This window comes from Engystomops pustulosus, chromosome 7 (genome assembly GCF_040894005.1).
Source record: "Engystomops pustulosus chromosome 7, aEngPut4.maternal, whole genome shotgun sequence".
Taxonomy (NCBI): Eukaryota; Metazoa; Chordata; class Amphibia; order Anura; family Leptodactylidae; genus Engystomops; species Engystomops pustulosus.
The window spans coordinates 101,631,114-101,647,317 of NC_092417.1; the positions used below are offsets into that span (position 1 = coordinate 101,631,114).

At 40.1% G+C, this 16,204-nt stretch overlaps 1 protein-coding gene across 2 annotated transcripts in view; it reads left to right on the forward strand.

Annotated features, from left to right (window-relative positions):
* Positions 1-16,204, forward strand: part of PIEZO1 (piezo type mechanosensitive ion channel component 1 (Er blood group)) — a 135,608-nt gene that overhangs the window by 82,352 nt on the left and 37,052 nt on the right. The window contains exons 8-16 of one of the 2 annotated variants that reach the window (XM_072117469.1): positions 374-545; positions 675-794; positions 2,606-2,696; positions 5,570-5,670; positions 12,291-12,551; positions 12,777-12,888; positions 12,961-13,139; positions 13,702-13,850; positions 14,323-14,499. In XM_072117469.1, coding sequence (XP_071973570.1) covers positions 374-545; positions 675-794; positions 2,606-2,696; positions 5,570-5,670; positions 12,291-12,551; positions 12,777-12,888; positions 12,961-13,139; positions 13,702-13,850; positions 14,323-14,499 — 1,362 coding nt within the window. The remainder of the gene's footprint in view (positions 1-373; positions 546-674; positions 795-2,605; positions 2,697-5,569; positions 5,671-12,290; positions 12,552-12,776; positions 12,889-12,960; positions 13,140-13,701; positions 13,851-14,322; positions 14,500-16,204) is intronic. The other variant, XM_072117470.1, reaches the window with a different exon arrangement.

The window sequence follows — 16,204 nt, forward strand, 5'->3', positions numbered from 1 at the left end:
ACATTTCGCTGCCAGTTTATAATCTTAGTGTGGGATAAAGGGAGCAAGTCAATGATAGAAGATACAGTACAAGATTTATAGTGCAGAAATGGTGGATTGTAAACCCTCCAACTATGTCCATGAAAATTTTGTTTCCATCTAAGACCCATAAATTTAGTGTCAAAGACGCTCTGGGAAAGACTTTCCTTGCTTTGCAGGATGTCATATTATTAAGTTCCTCGCATTTAATATATGGTGGGTACCAACCTGTATTGGATAGCCTAATTTTTTTCCATATTTGTGACTCCCATGTCTATATCCACATTTTAGTCTGCTCAAGTCCCTCTCTGCTTGTGATGTTGATTTGTTTCTTTTTTTATGTATATCATTACAGGCTCTTTGGTCTTAAAGACATTATTATCCACTCTAATTGCACTGGCAGTGTTGATGATCTCATTCTCAACCAAAATCATGACTGGCCAGTGTATGTCAATCCAGGAATATTACTACTTCTATACTATTCAGTCATCTCCATATTGAAGCTGAAGAACCCCAGCAAAGAAAGGGTAGGTGATGAAAATGTGTGAAATGATATGTTCTTAATATATTGTCAAATGTCAGTCTGGACAAATCAATCCCCATAAAATCTACCATATCTGGAAGGAGTTTAATATTAACACCTTTTTATTCCCAAGAGGTTGAATGAAGAGAAGGTAGAAGGGCAAAGCTCCCAGAAAGCTGCAGGTGAAGACCTGGAAATGGCAGAAGCAGAGGCATGGTCAAAGGGAAGATGCAGTGTAGGCGAGGAGACAAAGGTGAGCGGACGGACACTTATTAAAGGGAACCCCCAAGACCTCAAACAGTGCCTCCTAGATCTCCAGATAGCGAGAGAATGACAATCCAATTAGGAGGCAGTGCTTGGACACAAGATGCATGGAAAGGGCAGGATTACTTGATTGCATCCTTCAAAAGAAGAATAAAAGATTTATTTATTTTTATTCATGCTGCAACCTAAAAATATTTCAAAAAGTCCTCCAGGAGATTTAAATAGCACAAAAAAGGTACTGTTTGAGGGCTTGGAGTTAGTGTGATGACAGGTTCCCTATAAAGCAAACATAGTGGCGCACATTCACTTACCCGTCCGGAGGAGTTTTCAGAAGGTGCATTGTCCGGCGATCATGCACTCTGCCATGATTCGATCGTGCGCCCGATATCGTGCATGTGTCGCTTTCCTTCTCAGATCTGACAGAGTTCACCTTCTTCACCTACCTGGTGCATGTAAGTGTTTGATCTTGGGACATAATTTGAAAGTTAAATCCAGCTCTCAGTCCAAATCATTCGGATCGTCCGATGGCCAGCCCCCCAATTTCTGTCACATGGAAGCTAGCACAGTTGCGGCAAAATCCGATCGTGTACGACACAATACCCTGTTAAATATCTGTCACAGCCGCACAAAACCCTAAAACGCTGGGAAGTGCGACGAAAGTGTGTCCAGGGACCCTTGGTAAATAAGCCCCAATGTGATATCAGAATAGAAATCGGCTTATTACAAGGTAGAAAATAATGCTGCAGTCCAGGGATCAGTAAGGATGCCAATGGTGTTCAGATGTAAATTAGTCAGCTGGAAAAATAGCATTTTTCATAAATAAAATGGAAACGCTGCTTGTTTACTAACATTCCTTATTGTAAGAGCAGTGGGATAAGGGGAAACTCGGCAAAGGGAAGTTAATATCGTCAGTTTATTAATATATTAAGGTTCTTCTTCTGTACATATAATGATGGAGGTTCAAGTACTTTAAAACCTGAGACTTACGGTAGTATATTTATTGCCTCAGTGATCAGGCAACAAAATGTCATCTACCTTGCTGCTAGTGGCTGCAGTGGTCCCTGGAGAGGCTAAATGTTCTTTTGCTGTTGAGGCTATAGAGTCTGTGGCAAGTGATTACTCGGATTAGAGACTTGAGGGGCTACTAAATTAACACCGCTTCAACAATGACAAGTGCCACTTTCAGAGTTGGGAAACTTTTCCTCATGTATATGTTGTAAGGCAGTCCCCTTAACATCAAGCATCAGTTTCAGGATTTCTAATGACATGAGGGATAAAAGCCAAACTAGTATAAGTATTCCATAAAGAACAGATTCCCAACTGTAGGCAACACTGGTTTGATGTGTAGGAAGCTAGAGCTCTCCGTACTGTGAAAATTAAAGGAAATCCATTTACTGGTAGTAAATTAACCTACATATATCACCTGTCGGTGTCTTCTCCTCAGTGTTGGTGTCATGATGCTTGACACTTGGGCATTCCTGTTAAATAAATAAATAAATAAAAAATATGCTAATGAGCCTTGTGCATTCTGATATGCACACAGAGTGCACTAGGCTAATAATGCATGCACAATTATTCAGAGGCCATAGATAACAGATGTAAGAAGATTACCATGGTGCCTGGATCTATGAAGTTAGTGTCCCTGGTTTATCAAGCTTGATTTTGATGGTAGATTTCCTGTAAGTTTAAAAAGTAAATCTTATAATATGGCCACCTAAATGTACATGTCCACTCTGTGAAGTTCTTAACCTTGCATTTGGATGAATGTAAACTTCCTGTGTTTTCTTTCCTGAGCAACAGCCAATGCTACCAGAGACTGGCACTGCTGCAGACAGTGACCCACAAGACTGTGCCGCCCATGTAATCCAGACAGAATCCCAACAGGACCCTGGTATGTGGTATTTATTAGTTTAGCTCCATATCCATTTTTTTAAATGGTTACTGCATTTCTCTCAGGAAATATACATAATATATAATCACTAGGTGTATACAGTCCCTGTTGAAATTCTAGTCACTCTTAAAGGGGTATTCCCATTTCAGCTAATAAATGTTATTGTTTGCGTAATGAAAAATTATAAAATTCTCCAATATACTTTCTGTACGAATTCCTCACAATTTACTAGATCTCTGCTGTCATTCTATAGAAAGTTTCTCTGTTACTTCCAGTGGATAGAAATCTGACCGTGGTCACACAGGTGCTCGGCTCGTTATAATACACAACTCTGATTACTCTATATCAGTGGTGGCGAACCTATGGCACGGGTGCCACCGGTGGCACTCAGAGCCCTCTCTGTGGGCACCCTTCACCCAGCACAAAGGTCACCATTCAGGACTCAATAGCTTCTCCTGTAGTCACAGGCAGCCCAGGACGTGCCATGTTCAGCGCTATTTTAAAGTGACTAGAAGTGCAGGAGGAGCAAGGAGGTGCTGACAGAGCTGGATTATCATTGTAGACCCTTCTCTGGACTTGTGATTCATCCTGTTAAGGGACCTTAGAGGGAAACTACAATAATAATCCAAATTTCTCCTTTCTACAGTACTGGTGTCCTCAAGATGCCAATACGTTTGAAACCTGTGAGTTACTTTAGTTACTTTAAATTGGCATTTGGAACTTTGTGAAAAATATGTGGCTTTTGCTTGTAGTTTTGGCACCCAGTCCCTAAAAGGTTCACCATCACTGCTCTATATGATACTAACGAGCCGTGCACCTGCGTGACCGTGGACAGATTTCTGTCCACTGGAAGGACACATTGGAGCTTCGTCTAGAATAACAGCAAGCAGACATCCAGAAAACTGTGAGGAATTCATACAGAAAGTATATTGGAAAATTGTGTAACTTTTTATCATACAAAAAATATCATTAATTTGCCAAAATGGGAATACCCTTTTAAGGCTGTACACATTTACAAGTGACCCTCCATAGATCTTGTATTGAGCACAAGAGCTAATAGGGGTCTGGCCTGACATGCCTAGCAAGTATTTTCTTTTAAAGGAGAAGTGTAAAATTATTTTGAAAGCAAATATCGCACAAAGACACGTAAATAAAAATTTCTAACTACCATATGTAAAAATATAATAATATGTAATGTATTGATATTGGCGTATCTACATGTTGCATATAGCTTTTATATAATGATAGACATTATCGTCTCTATTGACGCTATGTCCTCATGCACATGAAGAGACCGCAAGCAACCGGCCATGTGCTGTTGCTTGCAGTCCGTCTGACCGCTGCTGATATCCATAGGAAATGCCAATGGCCGCAAAACGGGTAGGAATAGGACCTGTATTATCGTTTACGGTGCTGGCAATCAAAGCATACAGTCCTGCACCGTACCATGAATGTCCCATTGAAGTCAACAAGGCCGTGAGTTAGTTGCATGTTGCCTAAATATATAGCAGTGATGTTATGTAAATTTAGACCATGGACGAAGCTGCCACCTTTTGCCCCATTGTAATGCAGCCTTGACCTCCTCTCACCCTCACCTTACTAGTTGTCTTACATGTTTTATTAAAGTGGGAAGCTTCTTTTCCTTGGTCAGTTTTAATGGCATTTTCTACTTTCCAGCTTTCTGAATAGTCCTGTGACTGCCAGTGCATTTCTTAAGCAGTAAAAAGCGGTCACGCATCATTTTAAGGAACTTGGCAGCAAATCTTGTTTTACATGGAAGAACAATCTAGCATATCATTAAAGGGGTAGTACTAGGATAGGAAAGCAGCGCTGCTTTCCTCTTTACAGCTCCACACCTGCCCAATGGTTGTGTATGGTATTGCAACTCAACTCCGTTAAAGTGAATGGCATAATACTTGGATAAGTGATATAAAGTAGACCTGATTCTCTTTTCCTGGCACTATCCCTTTTATAGGAGCTTTTCTTTTTCAGATGACAAATAAAAAGAGGATGCACAGCTTTAAACAGAATGTACTTTGAAAATTTCTACAAAGCAAAAGCTTCCCATTATATTTTATGTGACTGCCAACTTTTGCAAGCAAGGCCCTCTTTCCTATTGTTTCATCTGACCATTGACAAAAAGCAGCAGCACGTTGTAATCCAGTGAACCAAGTGTTCTCTTTATTTATCTGAAGTACACGTGTTGTTTCCACAATCCTTGTCAAGCATTATCAAACGCTACATGTACAGGCAGTCCCCGGGTTACATACAAGATAGGGTCTGGAGGTTTGTTCTTAAGTTGAATTTGTATGTAAGTCGAAACTGTATATTTTATAATGGAAGTTCTAGACAATTTTTTTTCTTTTGCCCCAGTGACAATTGGAGTTTCAAAATTTTTGGTGTAATTGGACCAAGAATTATCAATAAAGCTTCATTACAGACATCTTACAGCTGATCATTGCAGTCTGGGACTATAGTAAAGCATCCAGAGAGCTTCACCAGAGGTCACAGTGGGCAGAGGGGTCCGTCTGCAACTATGGGTCGTCTGTAAGTCGGGTGTCCTTAAGTAGGGGACCGCCTGTATTTCTGAATAAAAAGAACACTTCACAGGATTACGAGGCAGTGCTGCTGCTTTTTCCTCAATTGTGTCTTCCTGGACCCATGCAACTGGGATCTTTCTGCTGCGGGCACCCATTATGTAAGCAGGCCCAGATTGGGCTAATTTGGATGCCGTCCCACACCTTGTTTTTGCTCACTCGTGTCTTATGGAATATGATGGCGCTATATAAATAAAGATTTATTACTATGTGCTAGAATAGAGGCCATATTGTAGGAAACCACATGCTAATATGTCATATTTTGTTATCCTTAAGCAGATTTGAAAGCAGATGCTTCTAGAGAGCAGTCACCTCTTCAACTACTGGGGAACGTCATTCTCAACCAGAGCTATATATGTGCATTGATTGCCATGATGGTAAGTGTTAAGGAGATTGCACTGGTTTCGGATGCCATCTTGACTACTATCCGGCATCTTCGATACAGCAGACATGTTCGCTGGCCACTGTCCAGTTAAATTCCTAATTCAAACTTCATTTTATGTAACCTGTTTGCTGGCCTGCCAACTAATTCCCTTTGACATTTAATGAGAAGCCAGTCTGTCCTTCATCTTTAGTTCAATATTATGATTCTGGAGTCCGCTTATCTCCTTCTTCTCAGGAAATTAGCATAAACAATAACTGTGTACAAGGTCCCTGAGAACTGAGCACAATTAATTAACTTTTTTTGACCAATAGCTTTGCAGTATACTATTCACGCCTCTTTGATGAGTCTTCTGTCTGTGATATTATGCATTTGGGATATTAAAACGGGAGAAGATCTTTACATACACTAAGAGACTGACGTGTGTCTTGGTTTTTATGTTCAAGTTCCTGGTACCAGGACAACCATGAAAGGGTTAATTAGGACTCGCCTTACAAAAGTCAAGAGGGCTGTTGTGGCCCTGCATAAAAATCCCTTTCATAAGTGTGGGTTATAGATGGTCTTTATCTGACATGTACCCAACCACTATCAATGACCATATTGGGCTCTTATTTAAAGTATGTGAGCTCATTGTGTGTTAGAAAAAATGGAGTCTGCTTTTTTCTCTAGAAAGAGTGTCCCATTGGCCAGGTACCAGTACGGGACGTTCCTGTGCACTACCTAGACCAGTGATGGCGAACCTTTTAGAGACCGAGTGCCCAAACTACAACCAAAATCCACGTATTTACCGTGAAGTGCCAACATGACATTTTAAGCAGTAACTTATTGCTACCTGTTCTTCCTCATCTTTCAATCGTATCGACCCCCTGAGGCCACCAATACAGTTGAAAGAAGGGAAAATTCAGACTCTCGTTGTAGCGTCTCTCCAGGGTCTCTCTGTAGAGGAAGAATGGGTGGGTGGGTCCAGCGGATGGACTCCAAAGATAATGCAGTTTTGTCAACACCTTCTCACTTTTCCAAACAGCTGATGAAGTGTCGCTTAAGTTGCCTGGGACTGCAGGAAGATTTGGTCCTATTTGGTGAACCCTGTCCTGGGGCAATGGCCTGAGTGCCCACAGAAATGGCTCTAAGTGCCACCTCTGGCACCCGTGCCATAGGTTCGCCACTACTGACCTAGACCATGTGAATGCTTGCATGGATTTTGCTCAGAACTATCCCATCAAACAGCCAAAGTCTCTTGATGTATCTGTAGGAACAGAATTACAAAGACTTTATATGATAGAAACCCTAAAGAATCACCTGATTTGTCTGAGGCCTAGACTACCTAAAGTATCTATTGAAATGATAGGAACTCTTGGTTTTTCACTGGAAATTGTAAAAACTTTTATACCTACTGTCTTTGGTCCTTTAGAAAAGACAGATGCGAAATTCACATTTCAAGAAGGGTTTTATTGATGTTGGGAAGGGAATTACTGTAAATACGTTTTATAGTGTAAGTCCTGCTCCATAAACCACGCAGATGGGGCCGGGTACCGTTTACAGGCCAGGCCTTCTGCTCTGGAGGTAAAACACTGCTACTCTTGTGCTTCTCTACTGTATCTTCGTGGTTTTCGAAAACTCAGATTGGTTTCAGGGTTTTATATTAAAAGGGTTTTTAGTCATTAAACTTATTATATTGCTATTACATAAGCTTCTAGCTGGGTTGTAAAATCTTAATGCCCCAGATGGGCCAACTTGATAAAAGTGAATGCACTGTGGAAAGTCTGCGACCATATGTAAAGCAGACAGCTGTAGCTATATGCCGTCCATGTTACATCACATACTATACAGATTTAAAATCTTCATTTATAGTAAAATATGCCTTTAAAAGGTGGTTGTAGATATAAAATTAGCCAAACATTGGGGCATCTACATGATTGTGAGGGATAAAAATGCAGAATACATCTGCTGTGTATGCAACTGCCTGGGCTACTTAAAGGGAACCCGTCACCACTATTTTCAGAAATACAGGTAGTGGCAGGTTCCTATAGAGCTCTAGTAACTATCTGACACCCTGCCTGTAGCTAAAAGTAGTTTCCCTCCGATCCCCATAAAATCAGTTATAGTCTTGCCTGGTATCTATGCAGCTTTGGAGCGAGTCCAGGGGGCGTGGCCTAATGTCATGTGACCAGGGTGACGACATCAAAGGTCCTTGAGCTACTTAATATAAAAAATATACCCTATGTACACATCTCACCACATAAAACAATCACCGCAGCCTCCATGGACTTCTACTCCTCTCCATGCAGGCTGCTGTGATTTCATGTGATAAAATATGCTGTGATTTCATGACATATATCCTTTATGTACAGTTCCTAATGCTACAAAAGCTATAGGACCTGCGATGATGTCACCCTGGTCACATGACATTATAGCAGCATACAACAATAGGGAGGGAGAGAAGCTGCTGGACTCAGCCCGAGGGGGCTACACCCACCTGGACTCGCTGTAGCCATGCTTAGTTACCAGGTAAAACTATTAACTATTAAAACTATAGGAACCTGTCACTACCTGTATTTGTGAAAATAGTGGTGACGGGTTCCCTTTAATTTCAAGGAAATCTGCCATCAGTCAAGTAATATAAACCGGGGCACTTACTCAGACCTTTCTATATTTGTTTTCGATATCCTCTTTCCATCTTAAATCAACTTTTAAAATTATGCTAATGTGTCAGAAGCGTTCTTAGAGTTGTTACCAGAGCCCCTCTGTAGTGTCACAGGCTGTTACTGTGTGCAAGGAGCACTTCACTCCTCCCAATGTGTGTTAAAACTTCTTCTGCTGAATTTAGTTTACATCAGACAAACAGCCTTTGAAATTACACTATGGAGGGACAGTGGTAACACCCCCAGGAGCCCTTCTGGCTCATTAATATATTTTTAAACGTTGCTTTTAGAAGGTAGGAGGCCATGGATAACAAATATAAGAAGATTAACACAGTCTAAGTACCTGGCTCCATGAGTAAGTGTCCCTGATTTATCATGAGGGATTTTGATGGACGCTTTCCTTTACAGAATGGGACACGGCATTAGATATTTCTTAAGAAAGTTCAAGTAGTGGTTTTTATGACTCCAGTGCCTCCTAAGTTTTTACTTCTAGGTATTTCTTTTAATGCCAAGTTTCTCAGGAAGGAGCAACATGATGCCAGGGCTGCAAGTATGTGCAGAAAAGCTCATGACATGGCTTTGTAATGGAAATTACAGTGTAATGTTGGGTAAGGAATAGTCATTTGCTTTCATGAATTTGCACCTGGTAGTACATTAGCTGCGCTGGTTTATTGTTGTTACCTGCTTATAGGAAAAAAGTGTTGCCGTATAACATTTTATTATATTCAGCTCTGCGTGGCATATTTTTCTTCTATACTGTTCCCCCCGCTACGGTTATATTTCACCCATATACAATAATGTCATTGATGTCCTTTTGGCTAATGGTCTATTTTTCAGTATTTTTGTTAAATATAGCGATTGTGTTAGTAACACAATGACTAAATGTATTTCACATTCGTGTCTGAGTTTTATAACCTTTTTGTTATTGTCCGTAAATGGATGCACCTATTTATATGAAAATGTTGCAGATTTATCGCTACCCTCACAAGCTGGTACGAACTTTGTCGTTTAACTCCATGAAGTCGTCTGTGAGTTAAACAAAGTAGCCTGGCTGATGGTATTAAAAGTTCCAGTGACAGAAAGCTACCCCTCTCTACAAGGTAGTGGGAATTCAAAGGGACATGTTCTCTAGTCTAGAGCCTCATGTGAATAAAGCAGCAGGTTACACCTACATATTACTCTGAGTGTAAGACAAAAAGGGTGGCAGGATGGGAAGGTACAGAATGTTACTGCAGGTTTTTTTGTGCCAGGTTTTTTGAGCAGTAGTTTTGCCCAATGCCCTTAGCACCTGAAGGATACGCCGTATCAGCCAAGACATGAGGGACGTGGACTAAAACATATCATAATAAATATATATATAAATATGTGTGTGTGTTGTGTAGGTTTGTTAAGTTGAATTTGTATGTAAGTCGGAACTGTATATTTTATAATTGTAACCCAGCCAAAAAATTTTTGTAATGAAGTGGTAGATGGATCCAGCACTCGTGAAAAATAGTTTTAAAATTGCATTTTCTTTATTCAATCCATTTTATGCAAATTCCAAAAATAACACAAAAGCCATAATAAAAAATGAGCTGGAATTTTCCCTGTTAAAAAAATAGGTGGAAACGGCAGACCTACGCGTTTCGGACAGATACTGGAATGTCGTCCTTAGTCATGGTCACCATGGACCAAAATTTTTTTGGTCTCTGTGACAATTGGATTTTAAAAATGTTGGGTTGTCATAAGAACCAGGATTAACAATAAAGCTTCATTACAGACACCTTTGATATCTGTTATAGCTGATTTTTGTAGCCTGGGGCTAAAGTACAATAAATTACCAAAGGTCCGTTTGTAACTAGGGGTCCCCTGTAAGTCGGGTGTTCTTAAGTAGGGGACCGTGAGTGTGTGTATATATATATTTATCATACGTATGATGGAATACTATATATAGTATATAGGGGGATGTGGTTGTGTATATATATTATGTATATGTGTGTATATGTGTATATATATATATATATATGTGTGTATATATTATGTATATGTGTGTATATGTATATATATCAATGTGCCCATTTTGGAAGAGCAAGCAGAAACCTTGAATTTCATATAAAAAAGTAGCATATTCTTTAGCACCTTTTTGGAGGTGATGGACAATGGGAACTAAGACCATCTTACAGAAAAAAGGTGATTGTAACCATGTGTACTATAACATGCACATGGAAAACTTGCTTTATAAACGTTTAAACTGTTTAGTCAATGAAATCCTATATTAATTCTGGTTTCTGTGATTCATCTAGATTTGTAGTTTCTAAATGTTTCATTTGTTTTGGTACCTAATCTCCAATTATGACAGTCTTTCCCCCCAGTTTATACTGGAAGTTATAATGCACAATGAGTGATACTTGGTATAGTTGAGTATTTTAAAAGGGTAACCACTTAAAATGATCTAAAATGACAAAAGGAGTTAAATTCACCTTATAAATTCCTTGCCACTCCTGTGCCAACACTCTCCAGGGTCCCGCACTCTGCTCCAGATAACACATCACATCATCGCTGGAGCCCAGTATTTAGACTGGCAGATTACTAGGGGTGTGTTGGCACAGGAGCAGCAGAAAAACCCCTCTCTAAAGTAAGTGAACAAATGACTAAAAATATGTTGCTGATGTCTTGTCAGCTACTACTCACTCTCACCCCATATTATGTATTAAGAACTTTTATAAGACTTGTCACATTTATACAAAATGGAATCATTTGGCCTGAAGGACTTATAAAATGTCTAATGTTACGGCACAGTTCTGATATCATCTGCGGATTGTCAGCTTGCTTACATTTCTTCTTTAATGGAATAAAAGCAAATTAACTTTTAACGGTGCTATAAATACATTGTTTCTTGAACACAAGTCACCGGAGGGGAGATTTAGAGGTTCCCTTCCCCCATCCTTCACTGTATAGCAGCTGGCAGATGTGATGCGGGCAAAGTTTTTCTTCTTTTGCATGTAATTTGGCAACATCCCCAGAAAAGGACAGAATTGCACATGTAGAACTGCCTAGGAGCAACCCCTTTATGAAGTCCCAAAATCTACAGAGGGAAAAAGAGTCCATCTGTCTGTAAAAGCTGACCAATAAGGAGTTTCCTTTTGATATGACATCACTTTGTGCTTTGACAGCTCTGTGGAATGTACATGGTGTAGGAGGTGCTGTGCACTTTGAATAGTCTATGCTCTACACAAGTGCTGCTCTGTCAAATCGTGAATGACTGACTAATTTTGGAAAGGTCTGCAGGGCAACTGCTCCCCCAAGTGTTAGGAGGTGGTTCTGTCCTGATTTAAAGTAAATCCTGCATCCCAAGTGTACAAACATTAACGTGTCCTTAAAGGGATAGTCCACATTCAGAAAATAATTGATATTGTTTGGGTAATGAAAAGTTATACAATTTTCCAATATACTTTCTGTATCTGTTCCTTGCAGTTTTCTAGATATCTGCTTGCTGCCCTACTATAGAAAGCAAGAAATTGTTTACTTCCAGTTGAAAGAAACTTTTTCATGACTATGTGATGTCACACAGGTACATGGCTCGTTATAACACAAATGATAAGAACGGCTCACTTAACTGCGTGACATCATGTGATTATGGATACGTTTCTTTCGACTAGAAGTAAATATTGTAGCTTTCTATAGCATAACAGCAAGCAGAGATCTTGAAAACTGTGAGGAAATGATACAATATTCCAGATATTTTAAGTAAAATTTTAATTACCCAAACAATATCAATAATTAGCCGAAACTGGACAACCCCTTTAAAGCACAACATGTGTTTTCTCTTGGCCACCATTTATAATATGTGTTTTGCCTGGAGTGTCAGTACAGGAATACATTGTGTATATCATGTAAGTATTATGTATAAATTAGATTATATTTCTGCAAATATTTACAGGATAATTTGTATATATATGTTAGTATCTATCCATTTTCTTAACCCTCCCCCCAGGTGTGGAGCATTACTTATCACAGTTGGCTGACCTTCGTTCTACTGCTTTGGGCTTGTCTAATTTGGATGGTTCGCAACCGACGACAATTCGCCATGTTGTGTTCTCCCTTCATTCTCCTGTATGCAGTGACACTCTGCAGTTTACAGTATGTCTGGAGCATGGACCTGGAAAATGAACTACCAAAGCAACTAGGTTTTATGAGGCTTTCACAGCTGGGGCTTGCCCGGGCACCTTACCCCTGCCTCAACTTAGGAGCCATGGTCAGTACTTCTATTGGAATGGATATTTTATTAGGTATAGGAAGATGTAAATGTTTCTGGAATGTTAAATTTGATGATCAATTTCTTTATGATTATTATTATTTTCACTTTATAATCTGATGTAGGGCTCATGTTCATTTTGCACATTATGTTTAGCAGCTTTGTGTAAATTGAGAACATTTGTTACATATATGCGGCACATAATCTCTGTGCTCCTCCCTACAGCTTCTGTACACTTTGACTTTCTGGCTCCTACTCCATCAGTTTGTCACCGAGCAACTCCTTAAACGGAAGCGGGTGACAGCTGCTCTGGTAGAGGTGGCTGTGCCTGAATCTGGTGAGTACTTTACCTTAAGCTTTGTTACTTGTGTTTAAGTGAAAATGGAGTGTCAAATTTCTGTTCTCACAGGTCAGTCCACAGAGAGGAACCTGCTGAAATGTTTTGGAGACCAGGTGATGAGCTTCTATGCCAAGTACTGGATATACGTGTGCGGAGGAATGTTCATAGTAGTCAGCTTTGCCGGACGGCTTGTGGTTTATAAAATTGTCTATATGTTCCTTTTTCTTCTCTGCCTGATCATCTTCCAGGTGAGTGCAGAAATAGGCAATCAAATCCCTACCACCTCATTTATTTAAGGTTATAGAAGTTTTTGAGTCTTTTGTGACATGTATGTAAAAAGGTTAATGGTGTAATAAAACAGATGATAATTCTTTATTTGAAAAGGGGCATGCACCAAACTTTATGCAAATATAATACATTGTGGCGTAAATTATGGCAAACAAATTGGAGGTGTAAAACCTAAGGCAGTTTAAGCTGTACCAGACTTGTATCATCCAGCTTCAGACACTTTGAAGTACAAGACTGTCCTTTAGACTCCATTCTACCCTGCTCCCCTGAAAGTTCGAGGAGGAGTGAACATTGCCAGCAGCCAATCATGCTGTGTTCAGGGTGTTTCACCAGTAAAGTAGCTGTCCTTCCAGAGTGTATACTCAGCAGAGGCTGGAATGGATGCAATACAATCGTATCCCCCAAGGCTATTATGGCCTCTGCTGATTGTAAAACAAACTATAATAAAAATGATGGCTTCACCAATAATTTTACACATTCCCTCATCATATTACATAATGTCCTTGTTTTGTATTGTCATAGGTGTATTATGCACTTTGGAGGAAACTGCTGAATTTCTTCTGGTGGCTGGTGGTGGCTTACACAATGCTTGTCCTCATTGCCATCTATACGTACCAGTTTGAAGAATTTCCCGTATACTGGAGGAACTTGACTTCGCTTACTGATGAACAGTATGTTTGTTTTTTTTTGCTAAATGAAAACTTTAGTAACCAATTTATCTATAATAGCCATCAGGTTGTGTATGCAATTGCAGCTCTTTCCCATATGGTTGTAAGCTACAGATGCTGTCTTTGTGCATGAAGTCCCAAGTTCTGGGTGATGTCATCTACAAGGAGCACTGCCAGAGGAGGCAGGAAGTTAGGAGAACTGCTGCTCGGGGTTTGAAACCAGGACCCAGAGGGGCTCTTGTACCAGCCTCCAAAGCACTTCTGCCTCATTTACATAAATATAAAATTACATTTTGTAACGGAAGGAGCCTGCTAATCAACAAAGTTTTTTGTCTGAATGTGCATTGATCTGATTGTGCACGATGGAGCTTTGTAGAGGTTGCATTCAGTGGTAATTTCCTTTTAACTATTTAAATAACTTTTTGAAACACATATTTTCCTTTTTTCCCATTCTTTTGCTGATGTCTACTTTTAGATTGAGTGCTATGGGACTTGAACAGTTCAGTGTGTCTGAACTTTTTACCAGCATTCTTATACCTGGCTTCTTCCTCCTGGCGTGTATTCTTCAGCTGCATTACTTCCATAAGCTGTTCATGCACATAACCGACATTTCTCAAACTTCATCCCCAACGAATACTTCTTACAAAACCAAGTGAGTACTGCTAAATATGTTCCAATATGTTAAAATGTTAAAAATTGTAATATTCAAATACCTTTGTATCTGAGGAAGAAGTGTTCTAGTTGTTCATGGCAACAACCAGAGCTCGGCTTTCATTTCCCCACTGTGGTTTATTAATTGAAAGCAGAACTCTGATTAGTTTCAATGAGCACATAAATCCGTAAATCTTTGTGTATGAATGCTAGGAGACCACTATTCTTACTAAATCCCAATCGCTCACAATCCATCATAACATACAGAATCAGATTTGTCATTTCTAGGACCCAAGCAAATAATGTCTACAGACCTGGAGCTTAAAACTCTATTCGTGTCCAGTGGAGGATAGTTCAAACCAATTTGTCAGGAATGGGGTCCACATCCCACTTTTTTCTTAACTGTTATGCGAGAATTTGTTGGAGTCCAACCACTGTGGATTGCTGCATTGGTTGTTTTATAAGTACCGGTAAATCTGTTTCATACAACATACCATAACAGCTAATAAAAAATGTATTACTGTGGTTACTCTTTTACTATATCTTTCATCACTTTTTACATATTTATGGTTACTTGGACATCTTGCATTAGACAAATCATGATCCATATTCATGACAGTGACCATATTGTAGAAAATGTTGTATATATTTCTTCTTTTACTGAAAGTATACACTCACCGGCCACTTTATTAGGTACTCCTGTCCAACTGCTCGTTAACACTTAATTTCTAATCAGCCAATCACATGGCAGCAACTCAGTGCATTTAGGCATGTAGACATGGTCAAGACAATCTCCTGCAGTTCAAACCGAGCATCAGTATGGGGAAGAAAGGTGATTTGAGTGCCTTTGAACGTGGCATGGTTGTTGGTGCCTGAAGGGCTGGCCTGAGTATTTCTGAAACTGCTGATCTACTGGGATTTTCACACACAACCATCTCTAGAAGTTTACAGAGAATGGTCCGAAAAAGAAAACACATCCAGTGAGCGGCAGTTCTGTGGGCGGAAATGCCTTGTTGAGGTCAGAGGAGAATGGGCAGACTGGTTCGAGTTGATAGAAAGGCAACAGTGACTCAAATCGCCACCCGTAACAACCAAGGTAGGCAGAAGAGCATCTCTGAACGCACTTTGAGGCAGATGGGCTACAGCAGCAGAAGACCACACCGGGTGCCACTCCTTTCAGCTAAGAACAGGAAACTGAGGCTACAATTTTCACAAGCTCATCGAAATTGGACAGTAGAAGATAGGAAAAATGTTGCCTGGTCTGATGAGTCTCGATTTCTGCTGCGACATTTGGATGGTAGGGTCAGAATTTGGCGTCAACAACATGAAAGCATGGATCCATCCTGCCTTGTATCAACGGTTCAGGCTGGTGGTGGTGGTGTCATGGTGTGGGGAATATTTTCTTGGCACTCTTTGGGCCCCTTGGTACCAATTGGGCATCATTGCAACACCACAGCCTACCTGAGTATTGTTGCTGACCATGTCCATCCCTTTATGACCACAATGTACCCAACATCTGATGGCTACTTTCAGCAGGATATTGTGCCATGTCATATAGCTGGAATCCTCTCAGACTGGTTTCTTGAACATGACAATGAGTTCACTGTACTCAAATGGCCTCCACAGTCACCAGATCTCAATCCAATAGAGCATCTTTGGGATGTGGTGGAACAGAAGATTCGCATCATGGATGTGCAGCCGACAAA